The following is a 23,214-nucleotide window of genomic DNA, read 5'->3' as shown; positions in this document are numbered from 1 at the left end:
GTAAAACCATCGTAAAAGTTGACAGGTTGAATCCTGTCAGATGGAGATGCGTAAGCAATCAATGGCAGTGGAATCAAGCTTTTATTAGATTTAAAAAAGTTAATTAATACAGTACTGGCGATCTTCAGGCTCAATCGGCATATTCGGCAGCAAGTACGTAGAATTGGCAAGAGGAGAGATCACGTGGGATAATACGAGAATCACGTGATATCTGAATAGCATAATATTGTCCTATGTTGTTAGAGAATCAAAATTTCAACTCCATCAAAAATCATAAGAAGTTAATCTACCTAATCATACGGCATACGTCTCTTGCATCGCTAATGCCGGCTGACTAGAGACGGATATATTTGCGGCATACGAACTCCGCTTCCTGTATGTAGGTATCTATGCGTTTACATCTCATGTAATCCTAATTTTGTTAGCACCACTGCCATCTACGTTGAGGGGAACGGTAGGGATCGACACATTGTGGCTTCACGGCCCCGAGAACGAAAAAAACCGGGGAGGCGGGGATATCAAGCACTCCGCTAGCTCAAGGCGGACCAGTCTATTCTATTAATACGACAACGTGGAAGTCATATCCCAAGGGTAGTACCGGTTATCATGCCGAGTGGCTCTCCGGTGGTTCGCCGGCAAAGGGTCGGAGACAGGACGCTTTTGGCGATATTCCTCAACGCCGCTCTAGGTAAGGCTAGGCAACATCGGTAAACTCGCCAAATGAACTCGATCGCTACGCCGCTCTATGAATACACGTGAAGCCCTTGTGTAACCCAAGTATCAGCTTATACAATACGACTCGGCAATTTCGCATCATATTACTTCGATCGGTTGACGTGGCCGCCGCAAAGAGACACTGATCCAACTCCACGAGACCAACGAAGCTTTCTGTGCCTCGATGCAACACGACCCGATTAAGTAATAAAAATCACTCCTTGCACGAGTTGGGATGGTCTGGATGGTGTGGGATCCATAGGGCTGAATGAGGGTGAGTCTGTTGCTTATTTCAGCCCAGGGGGAAGCGACCCGATTGATTGGCTATAACCACGAGCTGAGCTCAACGCCTCGCCGCTCCGCCAATGCCGGTACTCGCGCTATCGAAATATTGCATCGGGTGTTCGTACGCTAGACCAACAGCAGATCTCATGTAAAGACTAACAAGCTCTGAGATCGCGATGACACTCTCGTAAACTAAGCCTTTACACGTCGTCTCGAAGTGTCTTAGTAGAAGAAGGATGAAGGATCTCACCTCATCCACTGTGCAATCCAACGTCCTAATGATCTCACAGACGAAGACGATGTTAGTTTAGTATGCATTACGCAGTACAGCTCGTCCGCCTGTCGAGGCTGGACGTGGCTTTTCCCGGGAAAATCCTTCGCAATTTCCACCCATAAGCCGCCCGGGCCATCACGAGATCCAACTGCAGATTGCTATTCGCCCACCGGGGAAGAAGCAAGGCCTAGCCAAATTGCGCTCGTCAGATGGCCTCTGCTTTTCTCCACGAAAAAAAGAAAGAAGCAGAGGATGGCTAGATTAGTACCACTCGACGCGAAAGGGGGCGCCAAGATAATATATAAACCCCCAGGCACCTCATTGACGAAGGGAAAGACATCATCCAGCACAAACTAATCATCAAGACCTGCATCGACAATCTTCACCTTGAATCAAGACTTCGCCTGTCCAATTACAACCACCAACACAAGCCACAATGCAGACCTTCACCTTCCTCACCGTTGCCGTCGCGGCTCTTCTCCAGGGGTAAGTCTTTAGCGCCTCTTCCCTTCTTCCCTTCTTCCCTTCTCCCCCTTACCCACACCTCCCAAGACCAGCCAGTCATACTAACACGCCACAGCGCCGTCGCCGTCCCGGCTCCCGAGGTAACGCCCTCGCCCACCTCTCTCCCGGGCCACTACGAATGCACGTCCATCGCCACCGTCACCACCACGACGCGCCCCCATTTCGTCTGTGACATCGTGTGCCCCACGCCCAAGAGCACCTGCCAGCCCGGCGAGCCGACCCTGAAGCCCGTCACCAGCTTCACCACCACGCCGCTGCCCGGCTGCACCGTCTCCGTCGTGGACCAGATGCCCGGCTGCGGCTGCGCTTCTTGCCTGGCCCCGCAACCGACTGCTTAAATCTGAGGCTATTGGTGTGGCTTACGTGTATCGAAGTCTAATTAGACCCCTACTTGGTAATAGTAGGGGCATTGGTTCGAAACTCTTTTGCATGGGGAGTATGGGCATGAAGTGGTGAATTTCTAGGATTCGAGTGGACTTGGCTTGGGGCATATATATAACATGGGTATCTAGGAATGGGAAAAGTAGACGGTAAAAAGGTTCGCAACCTGTACTTAGTGTTTATTACATATTGGGCCAATTCATTCATTTATTGGATGCGAGTGTCGTCGTGACTTTCTGAGTTCTTGCCAAGTGAGCTTCCAGTTAAGTGAAAGGGAGAACTTGACTTACACAGATTTCATGCCAAGGACCTACCCCTGTATCCAGCGGAAGTTCTTTAACTAGTACTCACAATGCCACGGGCTTTTCTCAGGTCAAAGTAATTCAGCGAGAAACGTCTAGCGATCTGACAATCAAGGATATTCTATGAGTACCTAGTACCTAAGGTAAGTATTGATACAAGAAGAGAGGGCTCATCTACAGACAGCTACAGCTCCCATATATAACTGCCACACACTTCCTAAGCTTAGTGGACATTGGTAGAAATCTATTGCAAGGTCATTATCTAAGTGCCTAGAAACTTTGTTAACCTTTAAATCACTGTATGCCACTGTATTACAGCGGCTCAAATCTTTTATTTGAATCAGTTACGGGAACCCCGCTTAGCACCCCAACTTCCCTGTGGTTTGGTGTATTGAATAGGTACACTTGCTCTAATGGTCAGTTTTTGGTTACGAGCCCCGCCTTATAAGTCTGGTTTTCTTGAGGGCTCATAACGTCCCCAAGTGGAATACATAACTATAGTATCCCTTGTAACTTCGAATATTACAGGCTGAAAACAACCCCCTATGACTGGATGGAGTCTGAACTAATACAGGGGATTGAGCACTCTGTTGCAGCCGAACCAAGTCAACTACAACAGGCTATAAAAGAACGATACACCATTGTGCAAAATAAGGACTCAACAGCCAAACCTACGCTTCCACCGCCTAGAACCGCACTCACTATGGTGTTAAATCTCCAGCATTCTCAGTTGCCTTACTGAAGGAACTTGCCAAATGCCACCTATCCTTCCCCGAAGCTGCAAAGCTTAGGCCCTGAAAATTATTAAAGATGGAAACAACAGTAGAAACGGTGTGTTTTGTTGCACGAGGTTTCTTTAATTGTCCTGAAAGCTCTGAGCTATTAAGCAGCCTTAATAGCTTTAAGAAGTCTATTATCCTTTCAATCACAAAGGATAGCCTAGAAACTATAACATACACTACAGTATCATATCTTAGCAGATTTGGTGAAGTTTTCGGATGACTGGTTCAGCTACTCATATAAACCTACAGGAGATACAAAGCTGAACTAGCTGTGTGAGAATTTCACCAGATTTGTCAAGGTATAGCAATGTATTCTATGCTATAGTTTCTAGGCTAACCTTTCAAGCCAGTGCGATAGACTATTTCTCAGTGATCAAGGCTGTTTATCTAAGTAATTAATATCTCAAGGCTCTTAGTGTAACCAAAGACGTCTAGTACAAAGAAGGCGATCTAATAGTCAAGAAAAGCTCTTCTTCGGCTACGAGTAAGGTCTGGCGAGTACGACCTAGGCTCGGGCAGCCGTGACTTCAAACATATGAGAGCTATATCTGTCACGAGGCGGAACTTAAAGGCTAGTAGGGAATAATGTTGTTGCACGAAGGGCTCTAACTAATCCCTTCCAGGGGATGCAATATATATATCATATATAAACCTTCCTTTGTCTACAGCCAAGGGTTAACTGTTAACATCGCGGCCTTGTATAAGCCGACTCCTGATCCCTCTGGGTTACTAGCTAACCCTGGCGAGACCTCTAACTATCAGCTCTCACGGAGGCTTTTAGCAATATCAATAAAAAGGCAAGTATATGGATATTTTACAGAGAGTGATATCATATTATTAAGTGATATGACTATCATAGTCCACAGACTTAACCTTGCAATTAATGTTATCAGTAGTGAGACGTGTTGTTTTCCCATTCTTACTAATAGCCTAAATCCATCCCATGAACATGTTTTTCTTTGCCATTCATGCTGAGGCTCTCTTCGCTCTAGGGATGGAGTTATACGAAAGTTATGTGAGCAAGTCAAGTGCATGAGAACATGCACGAAAGGGCGTGCTTAACAATAGCCCCCTGGAGAGGTTATGAGATTTGAGTAAAAGTGATCCAAGTGTGTTTAATAGTTGACTATTTCACAGGCGGCATTCGCATCATAGTATCAAAGCATATATTCTCCAGTTATTCTCCTTGAGCTATAGCCCTCTTGCCCCATCATCGTGATCTTCACCTATTCTATACTCCTAGAAAATACATTGTAGGGCTTTGAGCGTATGCACCTAGCTAGTCTAATAAGGCCTTTCACGTTGCCTACGCAGCATATGATCGTTAGACATGCTTTCAGGTGTGATAATCCTGTTCTGCTTCTTAAACATTGACAACTATGGTGATGAAAATCAAAGAGAATATAAACCGAGCAGCATTAACGAATCGCCTTTAGAGGAAACACGCTTGCAGCAACGCCGCAATTATATTCTAAGAGAATTGAATAAACCTCCTGATTCAAGCTTGTCGGAATGTATTTTAAAACTGTATTGCAGTAAATATTAAATAGGACATTGTTGTTTTCAGTCTAAGTTAGAATATATCTGTTTAGCTCGAAAACTTAGGTATTGAACGAGAAAAATCACAGGAAAAGGGAAATAAGAAAATGGACAGAACGGATCGGTTTCTTTCCTGAAAATTAACATATACCTACCAAGGTAGACAAACATTTTAACTTCAAAGAGTTTTTAAGAGGTCACTAAGAAAACATATAGTACATATCTTAACTCATACAAGATAACGCCGTCTAGGTACACAATCTTTGGAACTTCATAAAACGACGAAACTAAACATCAAAATAAGGTTAGTTATCAACGTGAGTAACTTACTGTATCGATAGTAAAATTGAAGAACCATTTGCTATTAATAACGGCGATGTCCTTCTAGAACATTATACGACCCTATAGTTAGAGGTAAACTCTTATTAATGAGTTTAACTTGTGGTTTATTCCTAGCGAGTTATAAACCTTAACATATATTTGTTCATATCCTCTCTGTGAACTACAAAATCACAACCTAATTGATCTAAAAGTAGTATATATTATTAAAACAAAGCTCAATGACCTTTCAAGAAAGGAGTTGGACAGGAGTGATCACCTCGCCGTCACCATTTAGGTACGTAATTGAACAGGCGTGTTACCGGTACTATAACTTTTAGTGGCATACTTCTTGTAGAAGTCCCCTGAAAGGGATGATAAATGGGTGGTGTAGTGTGGAGTTCAGTCAATCTTTAATATTCATGGATGTTGGCTTCCATACAGCAGTAGAGCTTATATCAAGTACTAATCGGTTTTTGGCAAAGAGAATAGGTATTGTATTCCTTTTGCCTACCTAATATCCATTGATATATGTGCCATCTAATTCGACCCCAAGTTACCAATATTGTCTTGTTTGATCTTGTCCTTGATGGAATTCGAGAGACCGCGTCCTACGCCTAAGACATCCATTTGATTTCGAGGTGTAAGAGAGGCTGCTCAATACTACCCAGACCGGCAGGCCGGGAGGATTTTCTACTCCTACGCCGCCGTTGCCTAAAGGCGCTTATGGTTTATTAACAACCTATTGCATGGCATCTCGCCGTCGACTGAGGACGCTACCTTGCATACGTAGGTACCGATTGCTACCTACATGCCGTGAAACGATCAAATATCAGCCATCTTATCAGATCATTGACCAGCAAGTAGAGACGTATTGAAGCCACTCTGCCGCTTCCCTTCGATGTCTCGGCTGCATGCATATGTAGTGTAGGTACGTAGTAGTCGCATCCAATCCTTCTAGGTGCGTTTCTACAAGTTTCATCCAATACCATCACAGAAATATACGACTGTTTCTTACACGCTGCGACTCGGCATATTAGAACAACATGCGCTTTCTGTGTCACTCAAATCCTCACGGATTCTGCGACTGCTGCCTCAACGTAGCGCTAGATGCGCTCCCCATACTGCACGATAATCCTTCTCCGCCCGGAGATCTACATGATCGCATCTAATCGGTGTACGTGATGAGGCTTGCAGATGAAGAGGCATGCTGACGCCGCGGATAGTCTCAATTGTTGCAGATTTTACTTTTCATCGTCTAGATGCTGTTGCTGGTCGATTTTTGGCCTGGGATTCACCCAGCGGCTTCTAGGTATGCTAGTAAACGTGCGGATGCTCGATTAATTGAGCGGAGCCTTGCCAGCGTAAACCCCACCTGTTCCGATCTCGATCACGATACTCCGTTCCCGGGTCGCTATGATCTAAACTTTAATATCCATCAATATCCATTGTAATCGCACTGACAGTTTGATTGCTGCAGGCAGTGACGAATAGAGCCTTAAGCGAGCTGGCGATGTGGAAGCGAGATGGAAGCACTGGGCACAATGTGTTCTTACCACCGGCTTGCTATGGATACTGGGATCTGACGATATCTATTTCGATAATCGACAGTCAAAGCGCTTCATCCAAGTAAGGGTTGACCTGGCCCTCGCCTATCCTCCAAGGTGAGTATTGCCTGGGTCATGATATGCCCTTCTACCCCTTTCCCCATACCCACTCGGTTCTGCACCCTAGACATTTGGACTCCTTGTATGTCAATCTATTCGGCCAACGGCAAAACTGACCCAATCTGTCAACATTTAGCCTATGCCGCGAATGCTTTTATCGTGACTAGGTAAGCAGCTTACCTGATCTATGTAGTTCATCATTTAGCGCTTGGCTTGTTAATTGGGCCATGTAGAGGATGTCAAGGCCCTGCTGAGATGGCTGGATGGGTTCTCTACCTACAGTTGCCATTTTGAGCAAACACTGCAGAGCTTTATTCGGCAACCTCTCGCTATCGCTGACTCTTTTCTGGTACAATATTAAAGTTTCTTTTCCAATAGATGTAGATGATGGTCCCCTTATGGTAAATATCATTTCTAGAGCATAGTCTGTAGATAATTGTGATGGTCGTATGGCACTTTAGTTTTATGCTTCTCGGAAAGGACGAGCATCTCCGATATGGCCACTTGACAACTCCGAGGTAATCTAGCCCCTGAGTCTGCTTGAGTAGCTTCTTGCTTTGACCCTTCGTTATTACATAGTAAATTCCTATGTATCTTAGTCGCTTCGAACTACATCTGAATCCCATGTATCGCTCGCCTCTGCACTTATTCATTCTCTCTGAAGTACATACTTAGATGAAAGCTCATACGGGCCGATCACTTTATATCCATCCCCTAGCATGTGTTAAACACCGAGCTTCTCCACCGATTCTGGCAAGAATTGATCCGAGAAGCGAGGACTCGTGGAAGTCTCAGATTAAGCTGCCCAAAATGACTAACTAGCAAGGTAGATGATATCCATGCTGCCATGTTGACAACGGTGTTTTCCGTGGCCGATCGAACTTTGCGAGACTGGTACAATACCGTAGCAGTTTTGCATCGTATTCTCCTATCGTGCATCCCGGGACACGTGCTACATAGCTGCGAATTACATGGTCCCTAGCGAGCTGGCCTGCCGATCTGTGATGCTCTTACAGTGTGGTAACATAGAGGTAACATTTGACATACTGTATGTAGTTGACGACTCCCTGGTAGCGATTCTCGGCATGGCCGATTTTGGTTAAGCAGACTCCACGCTGAGACCCTGCAACAACGGGACGGCCCCCGGCTATGCCCTTGCCTAGTGTCAGCATCCTGGACAGAACAAGTCTACGCTATTTCCCGACAAGCCAGGGGAAAATTGTACTAACCCCCACACGCTATTTTGCTTCTCCGAGCCTGCCAGTAATTGTGATGTGGAGCCATGTATAGCATGATAATAATGCTGGGTACACCAACGAACGTATTTCCATCCTCGGCGATTTAGATTCTAGACATTTGGAACGTATTGTTTAGAGAATGACAGAGCTGAGCATTGAAACCCATATAACGTACCAAAAATCGTAAACTCTCCACCAGAGCTCCAGTGGTCTTACCCAGAAAGAACTGATCTACAACTCGACCTCTCAGTGATATCCAAAGAAGACAGTCCTTGTAAGGGAGAGGCACGGTAACGCTCACTGTCGGATTTAGGAGTGGTACGCAAGACCGTCCCTGCATAGAAGGATACATAACATAAAATTGAAATAGACAGCAATTATTTCTGCTATCAGTACCTATAATAAAACAGAACAAGAAACCTAAGAGTTACATTGAACTAGAATACCATTACTCCAATCACAATTATCGATCACCAAACCCTTCATTCATAATGAAAGCCTACAAGTTAACCCAATGGGGCCAACCGGGCCAATACGTCGACGTGCCCAAGCCCGAGCCTGGGCCAGGCGACGTCCTCATCCGCATGAAAGCCGCCGGCCTCTGCCGCTCTGACCTGGACATGGTCGACAGCAAGCCAGGCTCAGCACCGTACGCCAACTCGCTCGAACCAGGCTACATCCTCGGACACGAGAACGCAGGCTTCGTCGAGCAAGTCGGCACCGCGGTAACGGACCTGCAAGTCGGCGAGGCCGTGGTCGTGCACCACATGCGGCACTGCGGCAACTGCGAGTACTGCACCGACAACGCGGAGCAGCACTGCGAGGCCTTCAAGCGCAACGCCATCGGCCTGACGCGCGGCTGCGGCATGGATGGCGGACTAGCCGAGTTTCTCCTCGTCCCGCGCACCGAAGTCATATCCATCGGCGACGCCGACCCGGTGCTCTACGCGCCGCTCACCGACGCCGGCGTGACCGCGTACCACGCCATCCAGACCGCGGTCCAGCGCCTGAAGCCGGGCACCAGCGCGGCGCTGATCGGCATCGGCGGGCTCGGCACCTACGGCGTCCAGTTCGTCAAGCTGCTCTCGTCGGCGCGCGTCTTCGCCGTCGACAACGTCGCCGAGCGCCTGCAGACCGCGAGCGAAGTCGGCGCCGACGAGACCGTGCTCTTTTCGGGCGACGGCGCCGATGCCGCGGATCAGATCATGGAGAGGACTGGCGGCCGCGGCGTCGACGCGATCATTGACTTCGTGGGTACGGCCGGCACCCTCAAGCTCGCGGCCAAGGTGTCGCGGCCTAGGGGCCGCGTCGTGCTCGTCGGGATGCAAGGGGGAACGCTGGAGGTTGGCTGGGGCCTGCTGGCTACGAGCTGCGAGTTCGCGATTAGTCTGGGGAGCACGCGCCAGGACCTGCGGGAGGTGTGTGATTTGGCGAGGAATGGCAAGCTGAGGATCGATATTGAGAAGTTCAAGTTCGATGATCTGGATAAGGCGTACGAGGCGTTAAGGAATGGGACGCTGAGGGGGAGGGCGGTTGTGGTGTTCCCGTAAATACCTACCTCCTACTCAGGGGTGCCTTGATAGCTGTAGTTTTGTTTTTACGAGCAGCATTTGATAGAGAAAATAGATACATACTATGTGTAAACTGCCTAGGGATATGGTCTCGATGCTGTCCATATGTGTAGCGAAGTACACGCAATGTTCATTATTCCCTACCTAGGCCGTGTTCACTTGACGATTATTACTAGCTTTGCTATAGTACAGTAGTATTAAGTGAGTTGATCCCACGGTGTGTCAACAGGGTTTGCAGCTTACGTAGTCTTCGTCATTCCAGCCCTTGTACTTTTAGCTGCAAATTCGAGGTGTTCTAAAAGTCCGTAGAGTGCAGAAGTGAGTTGCAGGATTATACATTACTATTATAGCCGTTATAGATGGGGCTGCTAAGTACTAGTTCAGTATAACAAAGGAAACTTATTTTAGTTAAAGATAGTTTTTCTTCTAATATCGGTGCAGTCTAAGCTGTAAGGTCTAGGTACAATGTTTTGAGGACGCAAAGGACTCTATGTGCAGAATTACATGCCAGATACTATACATAAATATAGCCCCTTTGCAATGATTGTTACAGGAGGTTAGCTTTTCTGGGCTTTCTGGCTTAAGCTGCTCCCTCAGAAGTCTTCGTGACTTGCTTTGTTTCGGTAACCACCTCTCCGTCTTGGGTGGGGGAGCGATCGACCAATGATAAGATATCCTTGTCGATCTCGCTCTTGTGGTACAGTTGTCGGCTGACGTGGTCCGTTAAGTGGCTGTCGAAGTCGCGAATGCAGAGAGCTGCAATGAGTGAAACTAATCCCAGCGCTAGGCCAGTGTAATAAGGATAGGTATATGCGGCGGCGTAGGCTTGAGCAATACTTTGCGACGCTACTACCAGAATACTGTCATTCATGCCAGGTACAGCTCGGAGAGCATCCTCGGTTCCGACGGAGACGGCAGAAAGAAGGGCTGTTATGGACGATGAAGGTAGACCGGCAGAGCTAACGGCGGGAACAACGATCGATGTCAACTTCTCCGGGAGCTTGTTTGCTATCTCAGCTGTGAAAACTGCGGTGAAGATGGATCCAACAACACTTCGCATTGCGGAAACGACAGCTAGATTCATGTTAGCTCAATGTCTCGAATATTAATTATGGGGGAAAAAACACACCAAAGGCGACACCAAGGTCCATATCAGATGCGACGTATTGGACCATAAGCATAGTGACGACTTCACCCCAACCCACGGGGATAGTAGAAAGAAACGAGAAGGCAGCAGCCTGGCTCTGCTCGTTCGGATCGATCGAGGCCATGGCTCCAATAAACGCCGACATCCAGGCACACCCGATGATAAGTTGCCAGCGAATATGCTTGATGATATGGAATAGAGAACCGACAAACACAATACCGGCCCAAGATCCAAACGCGACGGTCGTAGTAAGCCAAGCTGTCGTCTCCCAATCGCTGTTTCCAAAGACTCTTGTGACTTGCGAGGGCCAGGTGATCTGAAGAGCGACGTTGAGGCAACCGGTGACGGCCGAGATAACCACAATAGGGGTAAATCCGGTCAAGTCCTTGAAGAAGTGCATCGGAATGATGGGACGCACTGCTCCACCAAACACTTCATACAGGATGAAAGCGACCAGACACACGAATCCTGAGATGAGAAGACCGAGGATTGTCGCGGAATTCCAAGCCAATGGCTGGCCTCCCCAAGAGACACCGAGGAGGAATAGCGCCAGGCCGGCGACGAGCAGGAACACTCCGATGAAGTCTATCTTCTTGATTTCGTCGACCATCTTGCTCTCCTTCCCGTGCATCTGGGTGAAAGACGGGGGGAAGTAGAAGAAATAAAACAAGACCGTTCCGGGAACCATGAAGATGATGTAGATGATGAAGATCCATCTCCAAGTCGTCTGGAGCACAATCCTCTGGCCCAGGTAGGCGCCGAATCCGGTGGCGATGACATTGGGGATGACGACTAAGACGGTAGCTAGATACTTCGTCTTGTTGGTCGCGAGTTCGCCGGTGAGTAGAGGGTACGACGCCGGCGGACCTGAGGCAAGTCCGAGCAAGACATTGGCGCCTATCAAGACGTCCATGTTCTTCGCCGTACACGCGACGATCCCCCCGATTATACCTAGGAGGTTAGCGCCGATGGCCAACCATCGGCGACCGAACCGATCCGATAGCCGGCCAAAGAGGAGAATGCTGATGCAGTCGCAGACGGTCCAGACGATGGAGAACAGGCTTGCATTCGCGCTTGGGCCGATATCCCGGTTGATAGCGGTGATCACAGCGGCGCCGACAGAGAAGGCCCAGTACGTGCCTAACAGACTGAATCCTATCCCGCCGAACGTTCCAATGACTCGAGTGCTAGAGTAGTATCCTGGAGGCAGCTGTTTCGAGTCGGCAGCCAGCGCCTCAGAACGAAGCTGATCGCCATCTTCTTTGGTGCGCGTATGCGCGACTGTTGACTCCGCGGTTTCCGACATGATGTGAATTGGTGACGAGCATGTAAGATGGCCAAAAGAATTAGGAGAATGGGTTTCGAACACAGGATGAAGACACGAGAAATTTCAATGTTGGCGTTCACGGCCCTTTTCTGGCAGCCTTGATAGTGGAACGGCCACGAGCACCAGCTAGCCTCAGATCAAGAATCGTAAGGAGCTGTCCAAAAAAAGTGACGGGCCGGACTGAACCCAGAAGCATCGTATGGCCGACCCAGTTCCCTGGGCAATAGTGAGGGGGAGGGCATCCTAGATAGGCATTGATACATACGGATATGTTTATTATACTGTCTATCAATATGTATACTCTCGTTAGTATGCGGTGCTTATTGCCGTAACTGGAAGAAGGATGCAACCCCCTTATCCTGCCAACCTGGAGTAAAACGCAAGGCTCCTTGCATCTAACAGCATGATATGCCTGTCTATACCTACTAGGGTAGATATCGTCCCTTACCTAATTTAAGATAAATCCCAATCCGCAGTAACCTTCAATAATGATCGAAGACATAAAGGCTTATGAACACGATTGATTGATCTAGCATTGCACGAGCCATTAGGGATCTTATTCAGCGAAGCGCAAAATTGCAGGGGGATACACGCAATCTTACGCCAGCAGCGCCAGCTGGATGGATATTCCGGCTCAGTACTCAAAGCGTCCTTACGCGGAAACTTGGTAGATAGGACTCAGAGTAACCTCCTCGGGTGGCTGAATGGTTCCAGTGGCTCGTGCGAACCAAGATGGAGTTCTCAATTACCTCCTATGCATCCTACGTTTAGTTTATTTGGTATTTCACCATCTTCCAACGTGCCTTAAATATCGACTGCCTTGTGGATCGCCAACTATTACGCCAATACCTCGATCATCGAGCGCGAAACTCCGTTCGCCGTGCGACTAGGTAATGAACGGGGAATGTAATTCGTTGCCGCGTATGGTGAGTGGCATATGTAATCGCCGCTGCAAATGCTTTGAATGGGAACCGAGCGAAGCGAGCCGTCTTTCGGTAACTACGAAGTACATACATACTGCGTAAATTACTTCAGGGGGGTGACCTGTCAACTTGACAGAGACGGGCCGAGGTGGCTGACGATGCACGATGGCTGTTCAAACATGCTTCGTAGGCTCCAAGGGCCTCTTTCTATGCATTCGACGGCGTGTGACATGAGTTGCATTAGTTGACATTAGTACCCGGTCTTATATATTCTACTTCTATAACCGGGGTTGAATCTGCATTTTAAGGTTAACTGCAGTATGTATGCATTTATAGACCAATCAGATGGGTCATGACTGCATGTATCTACGTATGATATGATTCACCTGCCAGTCTGCCTTTTTTACATGAATAAAAGCCACCAATTATATCCAGTTTAAGGGGTCTTGATGACACACGTCTATTGATATTTCGGTCTGTCTGTCGGACTTTGACCTGTTATCTCTTGTCCCGGTGTCTTGGGCTTTCAAGGGGAGTTGTGGTAGAGTTGCGACAGAGTGGTTCTAGACCTAGATATTTACTATTATGTCTATCTCTACTAAGTACGGCATTTAAGCCGGGGCGAGACGGGAGCTAATGAGGCTTTCCCGCCCTCCGCCAATACGAACGAGCCAACCTTGCCCTGTGGATCTTAGGATCCGGACCCCAGAAAAGAACATGAACACCATCGCGGTCCTAGCGTCTTACGGACCCTACCCGTTGCAGGGTGCGCCGGTGTACAACACCCTTGTCCTTTTTCCACTGCCTGGGGGAGGGTTTTGGATGGCGTACATGATGTACATGACTACGCCTTTAAGCTTACCAGACTGCCAGAGTAGCCGATTTGTTCTTCGCGAAACCTTTTCCTTTTTCTATCATACGCGAAGGGGAAGAAACTGCGAGAGATACAAACCCCTGATATTGCGGATCGACAATGCCTAACTCAAGGTCGCTTAGCTAATACCACAGATTGTAACTGCGTGAAAAAACTCTGTCTCTGTCCCTGTCTACGAATGTAGACATATCTATATATTATATGAGTTAGCGAGCCCGCTTTGCGGCCGCCCGGTGAAGAGCGATTCCCATCTGCCGCTGAGACAAAGTCACCGCATGCGTGGCTAACTTCCGCTTCGGAGAATTTCCCCACGAGAAGTTCAAGATGACGACCCAGGAGGATGTGAACATCGAGTCCTATACCGAGTATGCTCTCGGCATGACAATATTCCTCACTCGACTCATAACCCGATTAATGCTTGTGGGCTTCCGAGGACTGTACTGGGACGATCTTTTCACTTGCGTTGCTATTGTATGTTTTTTTCTCGCCCCTTAATCGAATTAGAATATAGGAGACGGGGTGGCTAACAAAGATAAATCCATCACAGGCCTTCTGGACAACCGACTTAGTTATCCTGTACGAGATAGGTGTGTATGGAAGCAGCGTTGGGCAGACGTACGAGTCAGCAGCGCTACTCGACGATGCCAAGGTAGCGAGTCTCAGAATCGGCGACAAACTGACTTTTGCTTCTTGGAACTGTTACATCTGCCTTATCTGGTCGATGAAGGCGGTTGTACTGTTCTACTATGATCGTCTTGTGCGTCTTGATCTTCAGATTCTTTGAAGGGGAATGCTAACAGTTATTAGACCATGAATCTCTGGCAGAACAAGATGGCCAGATATATTCGTATCTGTACTCTGGTAACTTTCTGTGTTGCTATCATATTCCAATACACCCTCTGTACGCCCATCGAGCTGGCATGGCAGGTCAAGCCTTACCCCGGAGGTTGGTGAAAACATCCACATACCCCTTATTCATCCATCGACGTCGTTGTCTAACGAAGCTCCGTAACAGATAAATGTGTTTTCCGCAGAGAGAACTACATCTTGTTCCCAATTCTCAGTATCATGTAAGTCTCCCCTTTCCATATAACCGGACATCGTTTCTCAGGAATGAGCATATGAAGAATCTAACATAATTCCTTTCGTTATAGTTCTGATTTGGGAATTATGGCTATTCCGCTCCCGCTGTTATGGCAAGTCAAAATTCCAGTTTGGCGCAAGCTCATTCTTGGTTTCCTTTTCGGCTCTGGTATCTTCATTATCATCGCCACCCTTCTACGGACGGTTTACTCTCTTCGATCTCTACTAGATCTCCTCGTCGCTACGCAATGGGCCACTCGCGAATATCTAGTCACCGCTTTCGTCGTCTCTGCACCAGCTATCAAGCCTCTCTTTAGCAAGCGTCTTTGGGGTCTTAGGGGGTCGACAACCAATTCAAGAACCGCAGATCGCTATGGGTCTGGTGGATCTGCGCTGCGCTCTGGAAAGGGATCAAAGGCGCACAGTCACTCCGTCGTAGTCGAAAGCCAGAACGGCGGAAACTCAGGGAGTTCTTCTGGTGGAAAAGTATTCGAGATGCCTGCTCGAGCTTGGCCTAGTAGGAAAGGGAGCAACGCCAAGATAAGGTTACCGAGCGAGGCGAGCCAGGAACACTTTGCACACTACTCGGACGAGGAGGCGGGAATCTATGTCACGGAGACGTTTACGGTCTCGAGTGAGGAACGGAAACAAGCAGCAAAATAAACGATGCTGTCTAGGAGAGCAGATCTTATGTTGAAGCTCTAACCAAGAATGCTTCATGGTCTGAGTTGAGCTCGGCTGGGATGGCGGAGGCATGCCTGGAGCTCGCAGAGCATGTCATTACTTGTGCAGGCTTCATAAAAGCCGCTTCTGTATAATATAATCTAGGTAAACATGAATTTTATCATAGGTAACAGGTTACTCAAGCAGCTAGCTCTGCTGATCTCAGTACCTAATCAGTCTTCTTCGATCGACGTGAGCACCAGACTTTGTCAGTGAATATTGAAAAGTAGACCGCTTTGACCATAAGTGAAACCACGTTGGGACGAAGTTCTATTAGCGTAAGCCTATAAAAACCTGCGCCGCAATAGAGATTAAAAATCTTATACTCGTTCAATTAGTAATGAGATCCAAGTGGAGAAAGATTTCTAGGCGAACCGCACAGAAGAAGTTGTTGGAAGAAGTTGCCTTGGATTCTTACAATACCTATCAAGGTCTAGTAATAGCCTATCGTTTGATGTGTTGGGAAGCGCACATATCCTGTGGATCAACTTTCCTCTCAATCAGATCAACTATCTACTATGTAAAACAGTTCGTTAATCATGTACTAAAGCTAGCCTTACCTAGCTTGTCGCGCACTTCCTACGTAGAGTATGCGTCGATGTTTTTCTTAGTAGGTACATGACGACCTACTGTCAGCAATAAGGGCTACGAAGACAAATGTCACTAGTACATGAGATTGAAGGCTAGGCACCTACATACTCTATACGCTTATAATTGATGAATAAAACTTGATAGATCTTATGAATTACCACTGCTCTTCTTACAGGCAGACGTAAAATACCTACCGTTAACCCTTTACCCAGTAAATACCTAGAAATGCATCCATCCAACATACCTAGCGTAGGGTTCCATGTACAAGCTGTTTCTTTAGAATTTAACTCCATGCTAGGTATCATTTCACAATAATCACATTCATAGGTAACATTGCCGAGTACACCTTATACTTCTGTTTCAATCGAAATAAGCAAGAAGCCTTGGGATAGGGTTAGGGTTAGGGACATCTCTAGAATTACCTCACGCCGATTTGCTACCACTATGTGTCACTTCTCAATGAAGCTTAGGATATCATTTTAATCCCCGGCGAGTAGGTGGAGTTTAATACAGCCCTTTTAGCCTTGTAACATTTTCTCATGAATGCAGCGGTCTTGCTTTGGTCATCATGGGAGTTGTGGTTCCCTAGGTAGGTCTTTCTAGAGCACTACCACCAGTATTTTAGCTAATCTAAAATATGTCCTCGGTAGAGTTCTACCAATATTGATCGAGTTCTAACGTAGTAACACACGTATATAGGTATTTTTATTAAGCAGTTGTTGGTTTATCATGAACCGGCCAGCTCGTCTTAACTCATCCCTTACCTAGCTAAGTAAGCACAAGGAGTCAACTCCGCCAAGTTCAGTAACCTTACGTCAAGCGATTGGTACATTTCATAAAATAACCGGTGTATTATAGTTATGTTGGTCAATACGGTTCCACAGGAACCTTTTGGCCTTGTTCTCTAAGAACACGTATTGTTGCCAATTATAAGGCAAAGGCATCCCATTCCGTCTCTGGGGTAGCTGTTGGCTCACCATCTATGCGACTTACTATTCCTTGCGCTGGCCTGATTTCGAGTTTGAAAGAGAACTATCTTTTCTGAAAACTGTTTGTTGGGTTCAAGAATGCCTAGCATATGTGCTTGAGGAAGCATGCGCAATATTCGTAGTATTGAACTAGGAGATGGTAATAGATTGCTAGAGGGTTGTCTAAGTAAGCTTTAATATCCCTTTAGTTGGCATATAACTACAGCTTCATCACAATTGGTAACTGTACTTCCAGCAACCACGAGCTCCACTTATAATTGGCTAGATGCCTCCGAAGATCACTGGGAGGACCTTAACACTTACAGGCTTAAAGGACATGCGCTATCGCCAATGTATAAGGTACCTAGTTACCGGTTTTGTGGAAACTGTAGTTTTATGCCAACTAAAGGGATAGGGCTTGAATGTTCTATTGGTGTTATTAGGTAAGTACCATGAATTACTGAGTCTGGCCTTAGGTTGGCCTCTGAAGAGATATTTTTAGATACTGATTCTTCATCTATTAATAGGAGAGCTCTTACCCCTTTATTGAGGTTCTAAGATTACCAAGGGGCCAAAACACCCATACAAATATAAATACAAATGCACGTTAAATCCTAGATTACTCGTTTATTCTACCACTGTCTGTGGACCTCTTTCCCTAGAACCTAGCGGCAACAGGTGACACCGATGGTGCCAACAATGTTGAAATTTCTACTTAGAGATGTGACCAAAAGTGATATATATTTATATACCCTGTGTTTCAAGGGCTTGGATAATGAGGCTTAGAGCGTGGTCAGAAATAATTAGGCCGACGTTGTTCACGCTGGTTGATCTGGTTGAGTTAGATGCTGAGCTGAACGGTATCTGCCCTATGAATGCGGATGAAGATGAAGACTAGGATGATGCTTGGGATTTCTGTTAGGGAAAGGGGGAACCCCTGATTCACATCATGGGACGGGGCGATGGATAGGAGGATACTCACTAAATTCTTCTTAGCACTTAGGTTAGCAATGTTTACTCCTAAATGATCACTAGAAACTAGTTCTTATCTCTTGTGCTGTTATGGGTGTGTCCCGTCGCTGAAGACTGTATTACAGAGTAAGTGAGTAATACTTAGCTCACCTTTGGCTCGCTTGCTTGTAATGATATACCTCCATTAACGCCTACACTTTTCCTAAAACCTGCTCTTTATGTATTCGTCTTAAACGTTACACAGGCTGTAGCTAACTAGCTGCTATCTAGCCGCTGGGTCTCGGCCCCTGACATACCATGCTCACAGGCTTATGCTCTAAGCCAAGGAGCTCTAGTTTTAGTAACCTATCCCCTCGCCTCTCTTCGGTCTCCAAACTGGTGACGACGGTAAGTTGGTGGCCATTGGTGGTGTAGTATGTGATAACGTTCAGCTTTGATGAATCTTACGTTGGTCTTCTGCATGTTCGGATAACGGAGCGGTTTACGTTGACGCGCCTGCCTCACCGACGTCCGTTCTCATATATTCTGTCTAATTGTGTTGTTACTATATCTATGTCTGATTGTTGAGCTTTCCAAGTAATTTAGCCCAGAACTACAGCATTAATTTTGGGTTGAGTGGCCTACAGCAACCCAACCGTACCATTTGAATTTAGATTATGTGTTGGATAATTCGCGACACCGTTGCGAATCCTCACCGATATATGATTTTAAGCTAGAGGCTTCTGAAATGTCCATTCTGAGAAAGTGTGGTGATATTTCTGCTTTGATATGACCAGAACCAGAAATCGACATTATATCATGTCTCCCGTTCGAGTAGATAAGTATGTCTGTTCAAACATCTTCAATCTTGCATGATATTAATGGAAGATTGGGGATTAGATCCTTTTTGTAGTAGACAAAACCCGATTGAACAGCACTGCATCTCAAAAGTCTGATGAACGACAAGAATCAGGCACTCGTGGTACTGTAAACTCCTCAAGTGTAAGTATCCTTGGCTAAGATGTAAGTCGCCACGCGCTCAACTATGCACTTAGATCCTAAGAGCCCTTTCTGGGACACGACCCAACTACGGAATCGGATCCGCCGAAGAAACAAGTGATATGACTATGTCTTACTTGAGGTTCCAGTTGGATAAGATGTTGAGTTCATTCTCGAGGCGAACGGCTGTGACAAGAGGGTGTAACGTTTTCGTCGTGTCTGACTGTATGGTCCAGTCTCCACGAGTAGGCACCTGTGATTCAGAGAGGAAATAAAGGCAGCACCATGACTTGGTAGAATCTACCTCGCGTCAACAGTCTTTTAAGTTCCCGTAAGGTACCTACCCACCACGGGCACGAAGCATGAAAAGACTTGTCACGGTTAGTCTGCAAGCATAAAGACTTCGGCATGGGCATGCATCCAAAGAAAATGACGTGTTGGAACTTCTTCTCGACCTCTTTATTTCAGACTTTCAATCATGTCGTGATACAGGGTGCCTCTAAGCTCGCGTAAGCCTTGAGACGTTCGCGAAGTGCTGAAGTCACCGGAAGCTCACTTAGCGCTCCATCTCTCCCGATGTGATCGGCGACGAAACCTTGAAACGGCTTAGATACGTTCTTAGGTTGGTTTGCCTATGATATCTTTACTAGATACCTGATAACAACTGTTCCGAACGTGACGAATGCGATGATTGCGGATCCTATGTTGACTTTGTATCCACACCCGGTGCATTCCCCCAGACTTGAATACGTACCTTTCTTCATAGAAAGACATTCTAGAGCCGTATAAGAGAAATATGGATCTAAGATCTGATAAGTCCTGAGTCGTTACATAAGTATGGACCCAAGGAAACAACGCGTAAGCACCTTCGCTGAATGGATATCGGCGTATATTGAGCTGTGGAAATTTATAGGCGCCGAATCTGGACAATCTTAACCCTAAGCCGTGCACGATAGCTAATCCTGTGACCAAATTATCATAGAACTGTTCTTCGTCAAAGTCGGGTGCCTAATAAATGAAGACATGAAGAAAGTGTCGGCATTGATATCGTATTCGGGGACATAACAGCTCGTTCACTAGGTAACCGGATAGGCGGTCATGACTCGGATCTTTAATCTCATATGCGCCCGTAGAATCCGGCATCAACTAGGAGTCTGCCTCATCTTTGTTGGATATCCTGAAACAATCCGGCTCGATAGGCGTGATGATCCGATTTATAGCGTATGGCACTAGATAGCAGAAAGTAGGTGAAGAGCTTATACATATGCAAACGAAAACGAAAACAGTTATTATCGACTACGACGTCGGGCGCCGGGCGCCGTTTGAATACCGACTTTCCAGTTAGTACTCGGCCAGCAGCTAGCTAGCGGCACGGCTTGGTTAAGGGGATCCGGATTAGCTAATCCAATCAACCACTTGTATTGGTTCAGCCAACGACGCCTTTAAGCTTAAACCATCGAAGATTGGCAAGCCTCCAGTTCCTGACAATGAGGTCGCCTGCATATATTAGTTACATATATTCGATCTCGTAATAGATATATATCAGCCACATGCCTAGCTTCTGTAATAGACCAGTAATAGTCTACTTTCTTTTTACGGCTCACGATTCTGGGCATGAGGTAGTCCTTAAATGGTTGCCTGCGATCGTGTTCGCCTTGGAATTGCGTGTTCCTGACCTCAGCCACAAATGTAGCTGAAATTGACAGGGCTGTTGATAGGATAAAAGGGGCTAGCTGCTGACGTACATAATCGGATAGCAAGGTATCAAAAGTAAAATCATCTATTTATCGGGGCTTACTAAGTTGCCGTGGTGAGCCATGGCAATGTTAGCGGTCACATGAATGCGTCTTCTATCTAACCTTTATTAGGCTGGTCACTGGTCTGGGCTAGCGTGGGCAACTGTTGCACAGCCGAAACAGATTTAGCGCGCCCCCTTGGCATCTTAGCACCTTAGGTACGTACCCAAAACCTACCTAAACCAAAACTTCCAGTGTTGCCAGACAACCTAGACCTTGGAACCAAGCGTCTCGGATACGACTTTAACCTTCGCAACCATTTCCTGAACTTCCGACCTCCCTCCAACCTCTTCTCTGCTTTTTTTCCATTCTCAACTTTCTTCGCCACACGAATCCCATCAACTAAAAAACCCAATCTGCATCGTCGCGACAGCACCTCAATCCGTATTGCATTTATTCCCCGACGCTTCCGACCACTCTCGCTTCGCCCGCCGATTAAAAAAACAACAAACCCGACCGTCGGTCATCACTTGCCAAAATGTCGAACCAGGAAGCTCCCTACGACCCCTACATTCCCAGCGGCCAGGCCGCAGCCCAACAGGGTGGAAATGCTCGAACGCAGGCCTTGCAAGCAGTAAGTTCTATCTTTCCGACCGAATATGATTTTCGATGTTTCTCTTTCCGGATCACGAGATTTCGATGGCCTACGTAATAACCGACTGCGCCTCTACTTCACATCCGACGAGATGGCCTCAACCGCACCCAGCGTAATCTATCATCAACCTCCGGAGCGATCAACGTCGATAATTCAGCATCAATATCCCAACAATGAATATGTACTAAGAAATTGAAAGAGACGATGCGCATGGGCCCACGTTAGATGATGGTAATCTTAGGAGCTCGGGTTCATTTCGTAGCTATTATCGGCCCAACACTGTATGATCCAATATCGCATTGAACACTAGCTTTTCCCATCCGGCACCTATGGATCTTGCGACAATACGAAAGTTACAAACTACGATATCGTGATTCGGAAAGGAAACAACGTGATTTGTACATGGTGACGAAAACAAAGAAACTAACAATGTGGCCTCTTAGCAAATCGACGACACCGTAGGTGTCATGCGAGAAAACATCAACAAGGTCTCTCAACGTGGCGAGCGTCTCGATAACCTGCAAGATAAGACCGACAACCTGGCTGTCTCCGCCCAGGGCTTCCGTCGCGGCGCCAACAGAGTTCGCAAGCAGATGTGGTGGAAGGATATGAAGATGAGAGCCTGCCTGATCGGCGGCATCATCGTTCTAATTCTCGTTATTGTCGTCCCTTCCGGTAAGTCGCATGATGTCATTAACCAAACCTGAAGACGATCTAACTCGTATATCAGTCCTTGCAAGCCAAGGCAAAGTGTAAATTGTTCCAACCTGTGTCACCGCAGGGTACATCAAGCATGAGATGCTAGTAGATGACTTGATGGGTATGACGACGACTTGAAATTTTCTCGCGGGTTACGAGCAAGCACATGTGCGAATTCCCGAATCCACCAACACCAAAAAACTACCTTTGAGTGGGAAATCGCAAAGAGCACAGAGAGGAGTTTGTCTTTGATTTGACCGGTCTTTTCTTTGGCTTGCTAAATGGAGAGAACGACGTTGCGGGAAATGCTTGGGATACCCGCCGATTGTTTTCCCCCGACCCCAAGCCGTAGACGAGGGGAACCGGAACGGCGGAGGAAACCGAACTTGTATGTATGATGGCGAGGCGTTTTTCGACTAATTCAAGAGATATTTTACGACCCTGAATACTATAATACCCCTTGACGTGCCGCGAGTACTTACTCTTGTCTCCGTCTCCCGGCCTGATGCGCTGTCGTAAATGTACATCTTGGAAACTGCTGTGTGAGATGAATATGAGTAGTCGCTACGTGATACCGGTACATATATACGTATGTATGGATGTTTAATTGGCATCGGGTCGCTCCCGATACCTATGTTACGGTGCACTGCCCGACCTTCAAATCTACAGCCTTCCCAAGATCTAGTTCGAGGAATTATGTTTCGAGACGACCCTCGGTTTGATAAACGTTCCTATGTTCGTATAGGGAAGGGATAGGCATCGTACATATTCAGAGGTTTCGCGGACCTTTCATATTTCATGTCTCGTGAATCGCTTAACTGTTAATGCGTGCTGCTGTGCTTGAAGGGTTCATTTTTATGTTTATTTAGATATTGTGGTGTTGATAAGAAACGCTTCTGCTATGGATGGTTCGTGATGTTGGTGGATATTACTCGGTGTGTA

The 23,214-nt window shown here is 46.8% G+C and overlaps 5 protein-coding genes across 5 annotated transcripts; 4 read left to right on the top strand and 1 right to left on the bottom strand.

The window, feature by feature from the left end:
* Positions 1–1,450: 1,450 nt before the first annotated feature.
* Positions 1,451–2,161, top strand: F4807DRAFT_222232 (uncharacterized protein). Its single transcript, XM_047994074.1, has 2 exons — positions 1,451–1,759; positions 1,854–2,161. Exons 1-2 carry the CDS (start codon positions 1,710–1,712, stop codon positions 2,134–2,136), a joined length of 333 nt encoding a protein of 110 aa, XP_047851270.1. The 5' UTR covers positions 1,451–1,709; the 3' UTR covers positions 2,137–2,161.
* A 5,816-nt stretch (positions 2,162–7,977) lies between these two features.
* Positions 7,978–9,674, top strand: F4807DRAFT_438120 (alcohol dehydrogenase GroES domain protein). The gene has a single exon (XM_047999103.1). The coding sequence runs from the start codon at positions 8,517–8,519 to the stop codon at positions 9,573–9,575; it is 1,059 nt and encodes a 352-aa protein (XP_047851269.1). The 5' UTR covers positions 7,978–8,516; the 3' UTR covers positions 9,576–9,674.
* A 111-nt stretch (positions 9,675–9,785) lies between these two features.
* Positions 9,786–12,357, bottom strand: F4807DRAFT_438118 (fungal trichothecene efflux pump). Its single transcript, XM_047999102.1, has 2 exons — positions 10,726–12,357; positions 9,786–10,670 (listed from the first exon to the last, which is right to left on the bottom strand). Exons 1-2 carry the CDS (start codon positions 12,047–12,049, stop codon positions 10,177–10,179), a joined length of 1,818 nt encoding a protein of 605 aa, XP_047851268.1. The 5' UTR covers positions 12,050–12,357; the 3' UTR covers positions 9,786–10,176.
* Positions 12,358–14,083: 1,726 nt separating this feature from the next.
* Positions 14,084–15,841, top strand: F4807DRAFT_222134 (uncharacterized protein). Its single transcript, XM_047994073.1, has 5 exons — positions 14,084–14,338; positions 14,415–14,624; positions 14,675–14,813; positions 14,883–14,937; positions 15,022–15,841. The coding sequence occupies exons 1-5, from the start codon at positions 14,192–14,194 to the stop codon at positions 15,611–15,613; spliced, it is 1,143 nt and encodes a 380-aa protein (XP_047851267.1). The 5' UTR covers positions 14,084–14,191; the 3' UTR covers positions 15,614–15,841.
* A 5,325-nt stretch (positions 15,842–21,166) lies between these two features.
* Positions 21,167–22,830, top strand: F4807DRAFT_438111 (synaptobrevin). Its single transcript, XM_047999101.1, has 3 exons — positions 21,167–21,552; positions 22,017–22,248; positions 22,304–22,830. Exons 1-3 carry the CDS (start codon positions 21,457–21,459, stop codon positions 22,327–22,329), a joined length of 354 nt encoding a protein of 117 aa, XP_047851266.1. The 5' UTR covers positions 21,167–21,456; the 3' UTR covers positions 22,330–22,830.
* The last annotated feature ends 384 nt before the right edge of the window (positions 22,831–23,214 follow it).

This window comes from Annulohypoxylon truncatum, assembly GCF_022578515.1.
Source record: "Annulohypoxylon truncatum strain CBS 140777 unplaced genomic scaffold F4807scaffold_32, whole genome shotgun sequence".
In the NCBI taxonomy this organism is placed as follows: Eukaryota; Fungi; Ascomycota; class Sordariomycetes; order Xylariales; family Hypoxylaceae; genus Annulohypoxylon; species Annulohypoxylon truncatum.
Note: the sequence above shows the minus strand (reverse complement) of the source record. Positions and strands in the feature narration are given on the sequence as shown.

Bases quoted from the DNA above. Each gene is read 5' to 3' on its own strand.
- F4807DRAFT_438120 (XM_047999103.1), top strand. From the start codon at position 8,517: ATGAAAGCCTACAAGTTAACCCAATGGGGCCAACCGGGCCAATACGTC.
- F4807DRAFT_222134 (XM_047994073.1), top strand. From the start codon at position 14,192: ATGACGACCCAGGAGGATGTGAACATCGAGTCCTATACCGAGTATGCT. The intron at 14,339-14,414 runs GTATGTTTTTTT...AATCCATCACAG, and splicing joins TTTTCACTTGCGTTGCTATT to GCCTTCTGGACAACCGACTT. The intron at 14,938-15,021 runs GTAAGTCTCCCC...CTTTCGTTATAG, and splicing joins TTCCCAATTCTCAGTATCAT to TTCTGATTTGGGAATTATGG.
- F4807DRAFT_438111 (XM_047999101.1), top strand. From the start codon at position 21,457: ATGTCGAACCAGGAAGCTCCCTACGACCCCTACATTCCCAGCGGCCAG. The intron at 21,553-22,016 runs GTAAGTTCTATC...GTGGCCTCTTAG, and splicing joins GAACGCAGGCCTTGCAAGCA to CAAATCGACGACACCGTAGG. The intron at 22,249-22,303 runs GTAAGTCGCATG...CTCGTATATCAG, and splicing joins CGTTATTGTCGTCCCTTCCG to TCCTTGCAAGCCAAGGCAAA.
- F4807DRAFT_438118 (XM_047999102.1), bottom strand. From the start codon at position 12,049: ATGTCGGAAACCGCGGAGTCAACAGTCGCGCATACGCGCACCAAAGAA. The intron at 10,671-10,725 runs GTGTGTTTTTTC...ACATGAATCTAG, and splicing joins GGACCTTGGTGTCGCCTTTG to CTGTCGTTTCCGCAATGCGA.
- F4807DRAFT_222232 (XM_047994074.1), top strand. From the start codon at position 1,710: ATGCAGACCTTCACCTTCCTCACCGTTGCCGTCGCGGCTCTTCTCCAG. The intron at 1,760-1,853 runs GTAAGTCTTTAG...AACACGCCACAG, and splicing joins GTCGCGGCTCTTCTCCAGGG to CGCCGTCGCCGTCCCGGCTC.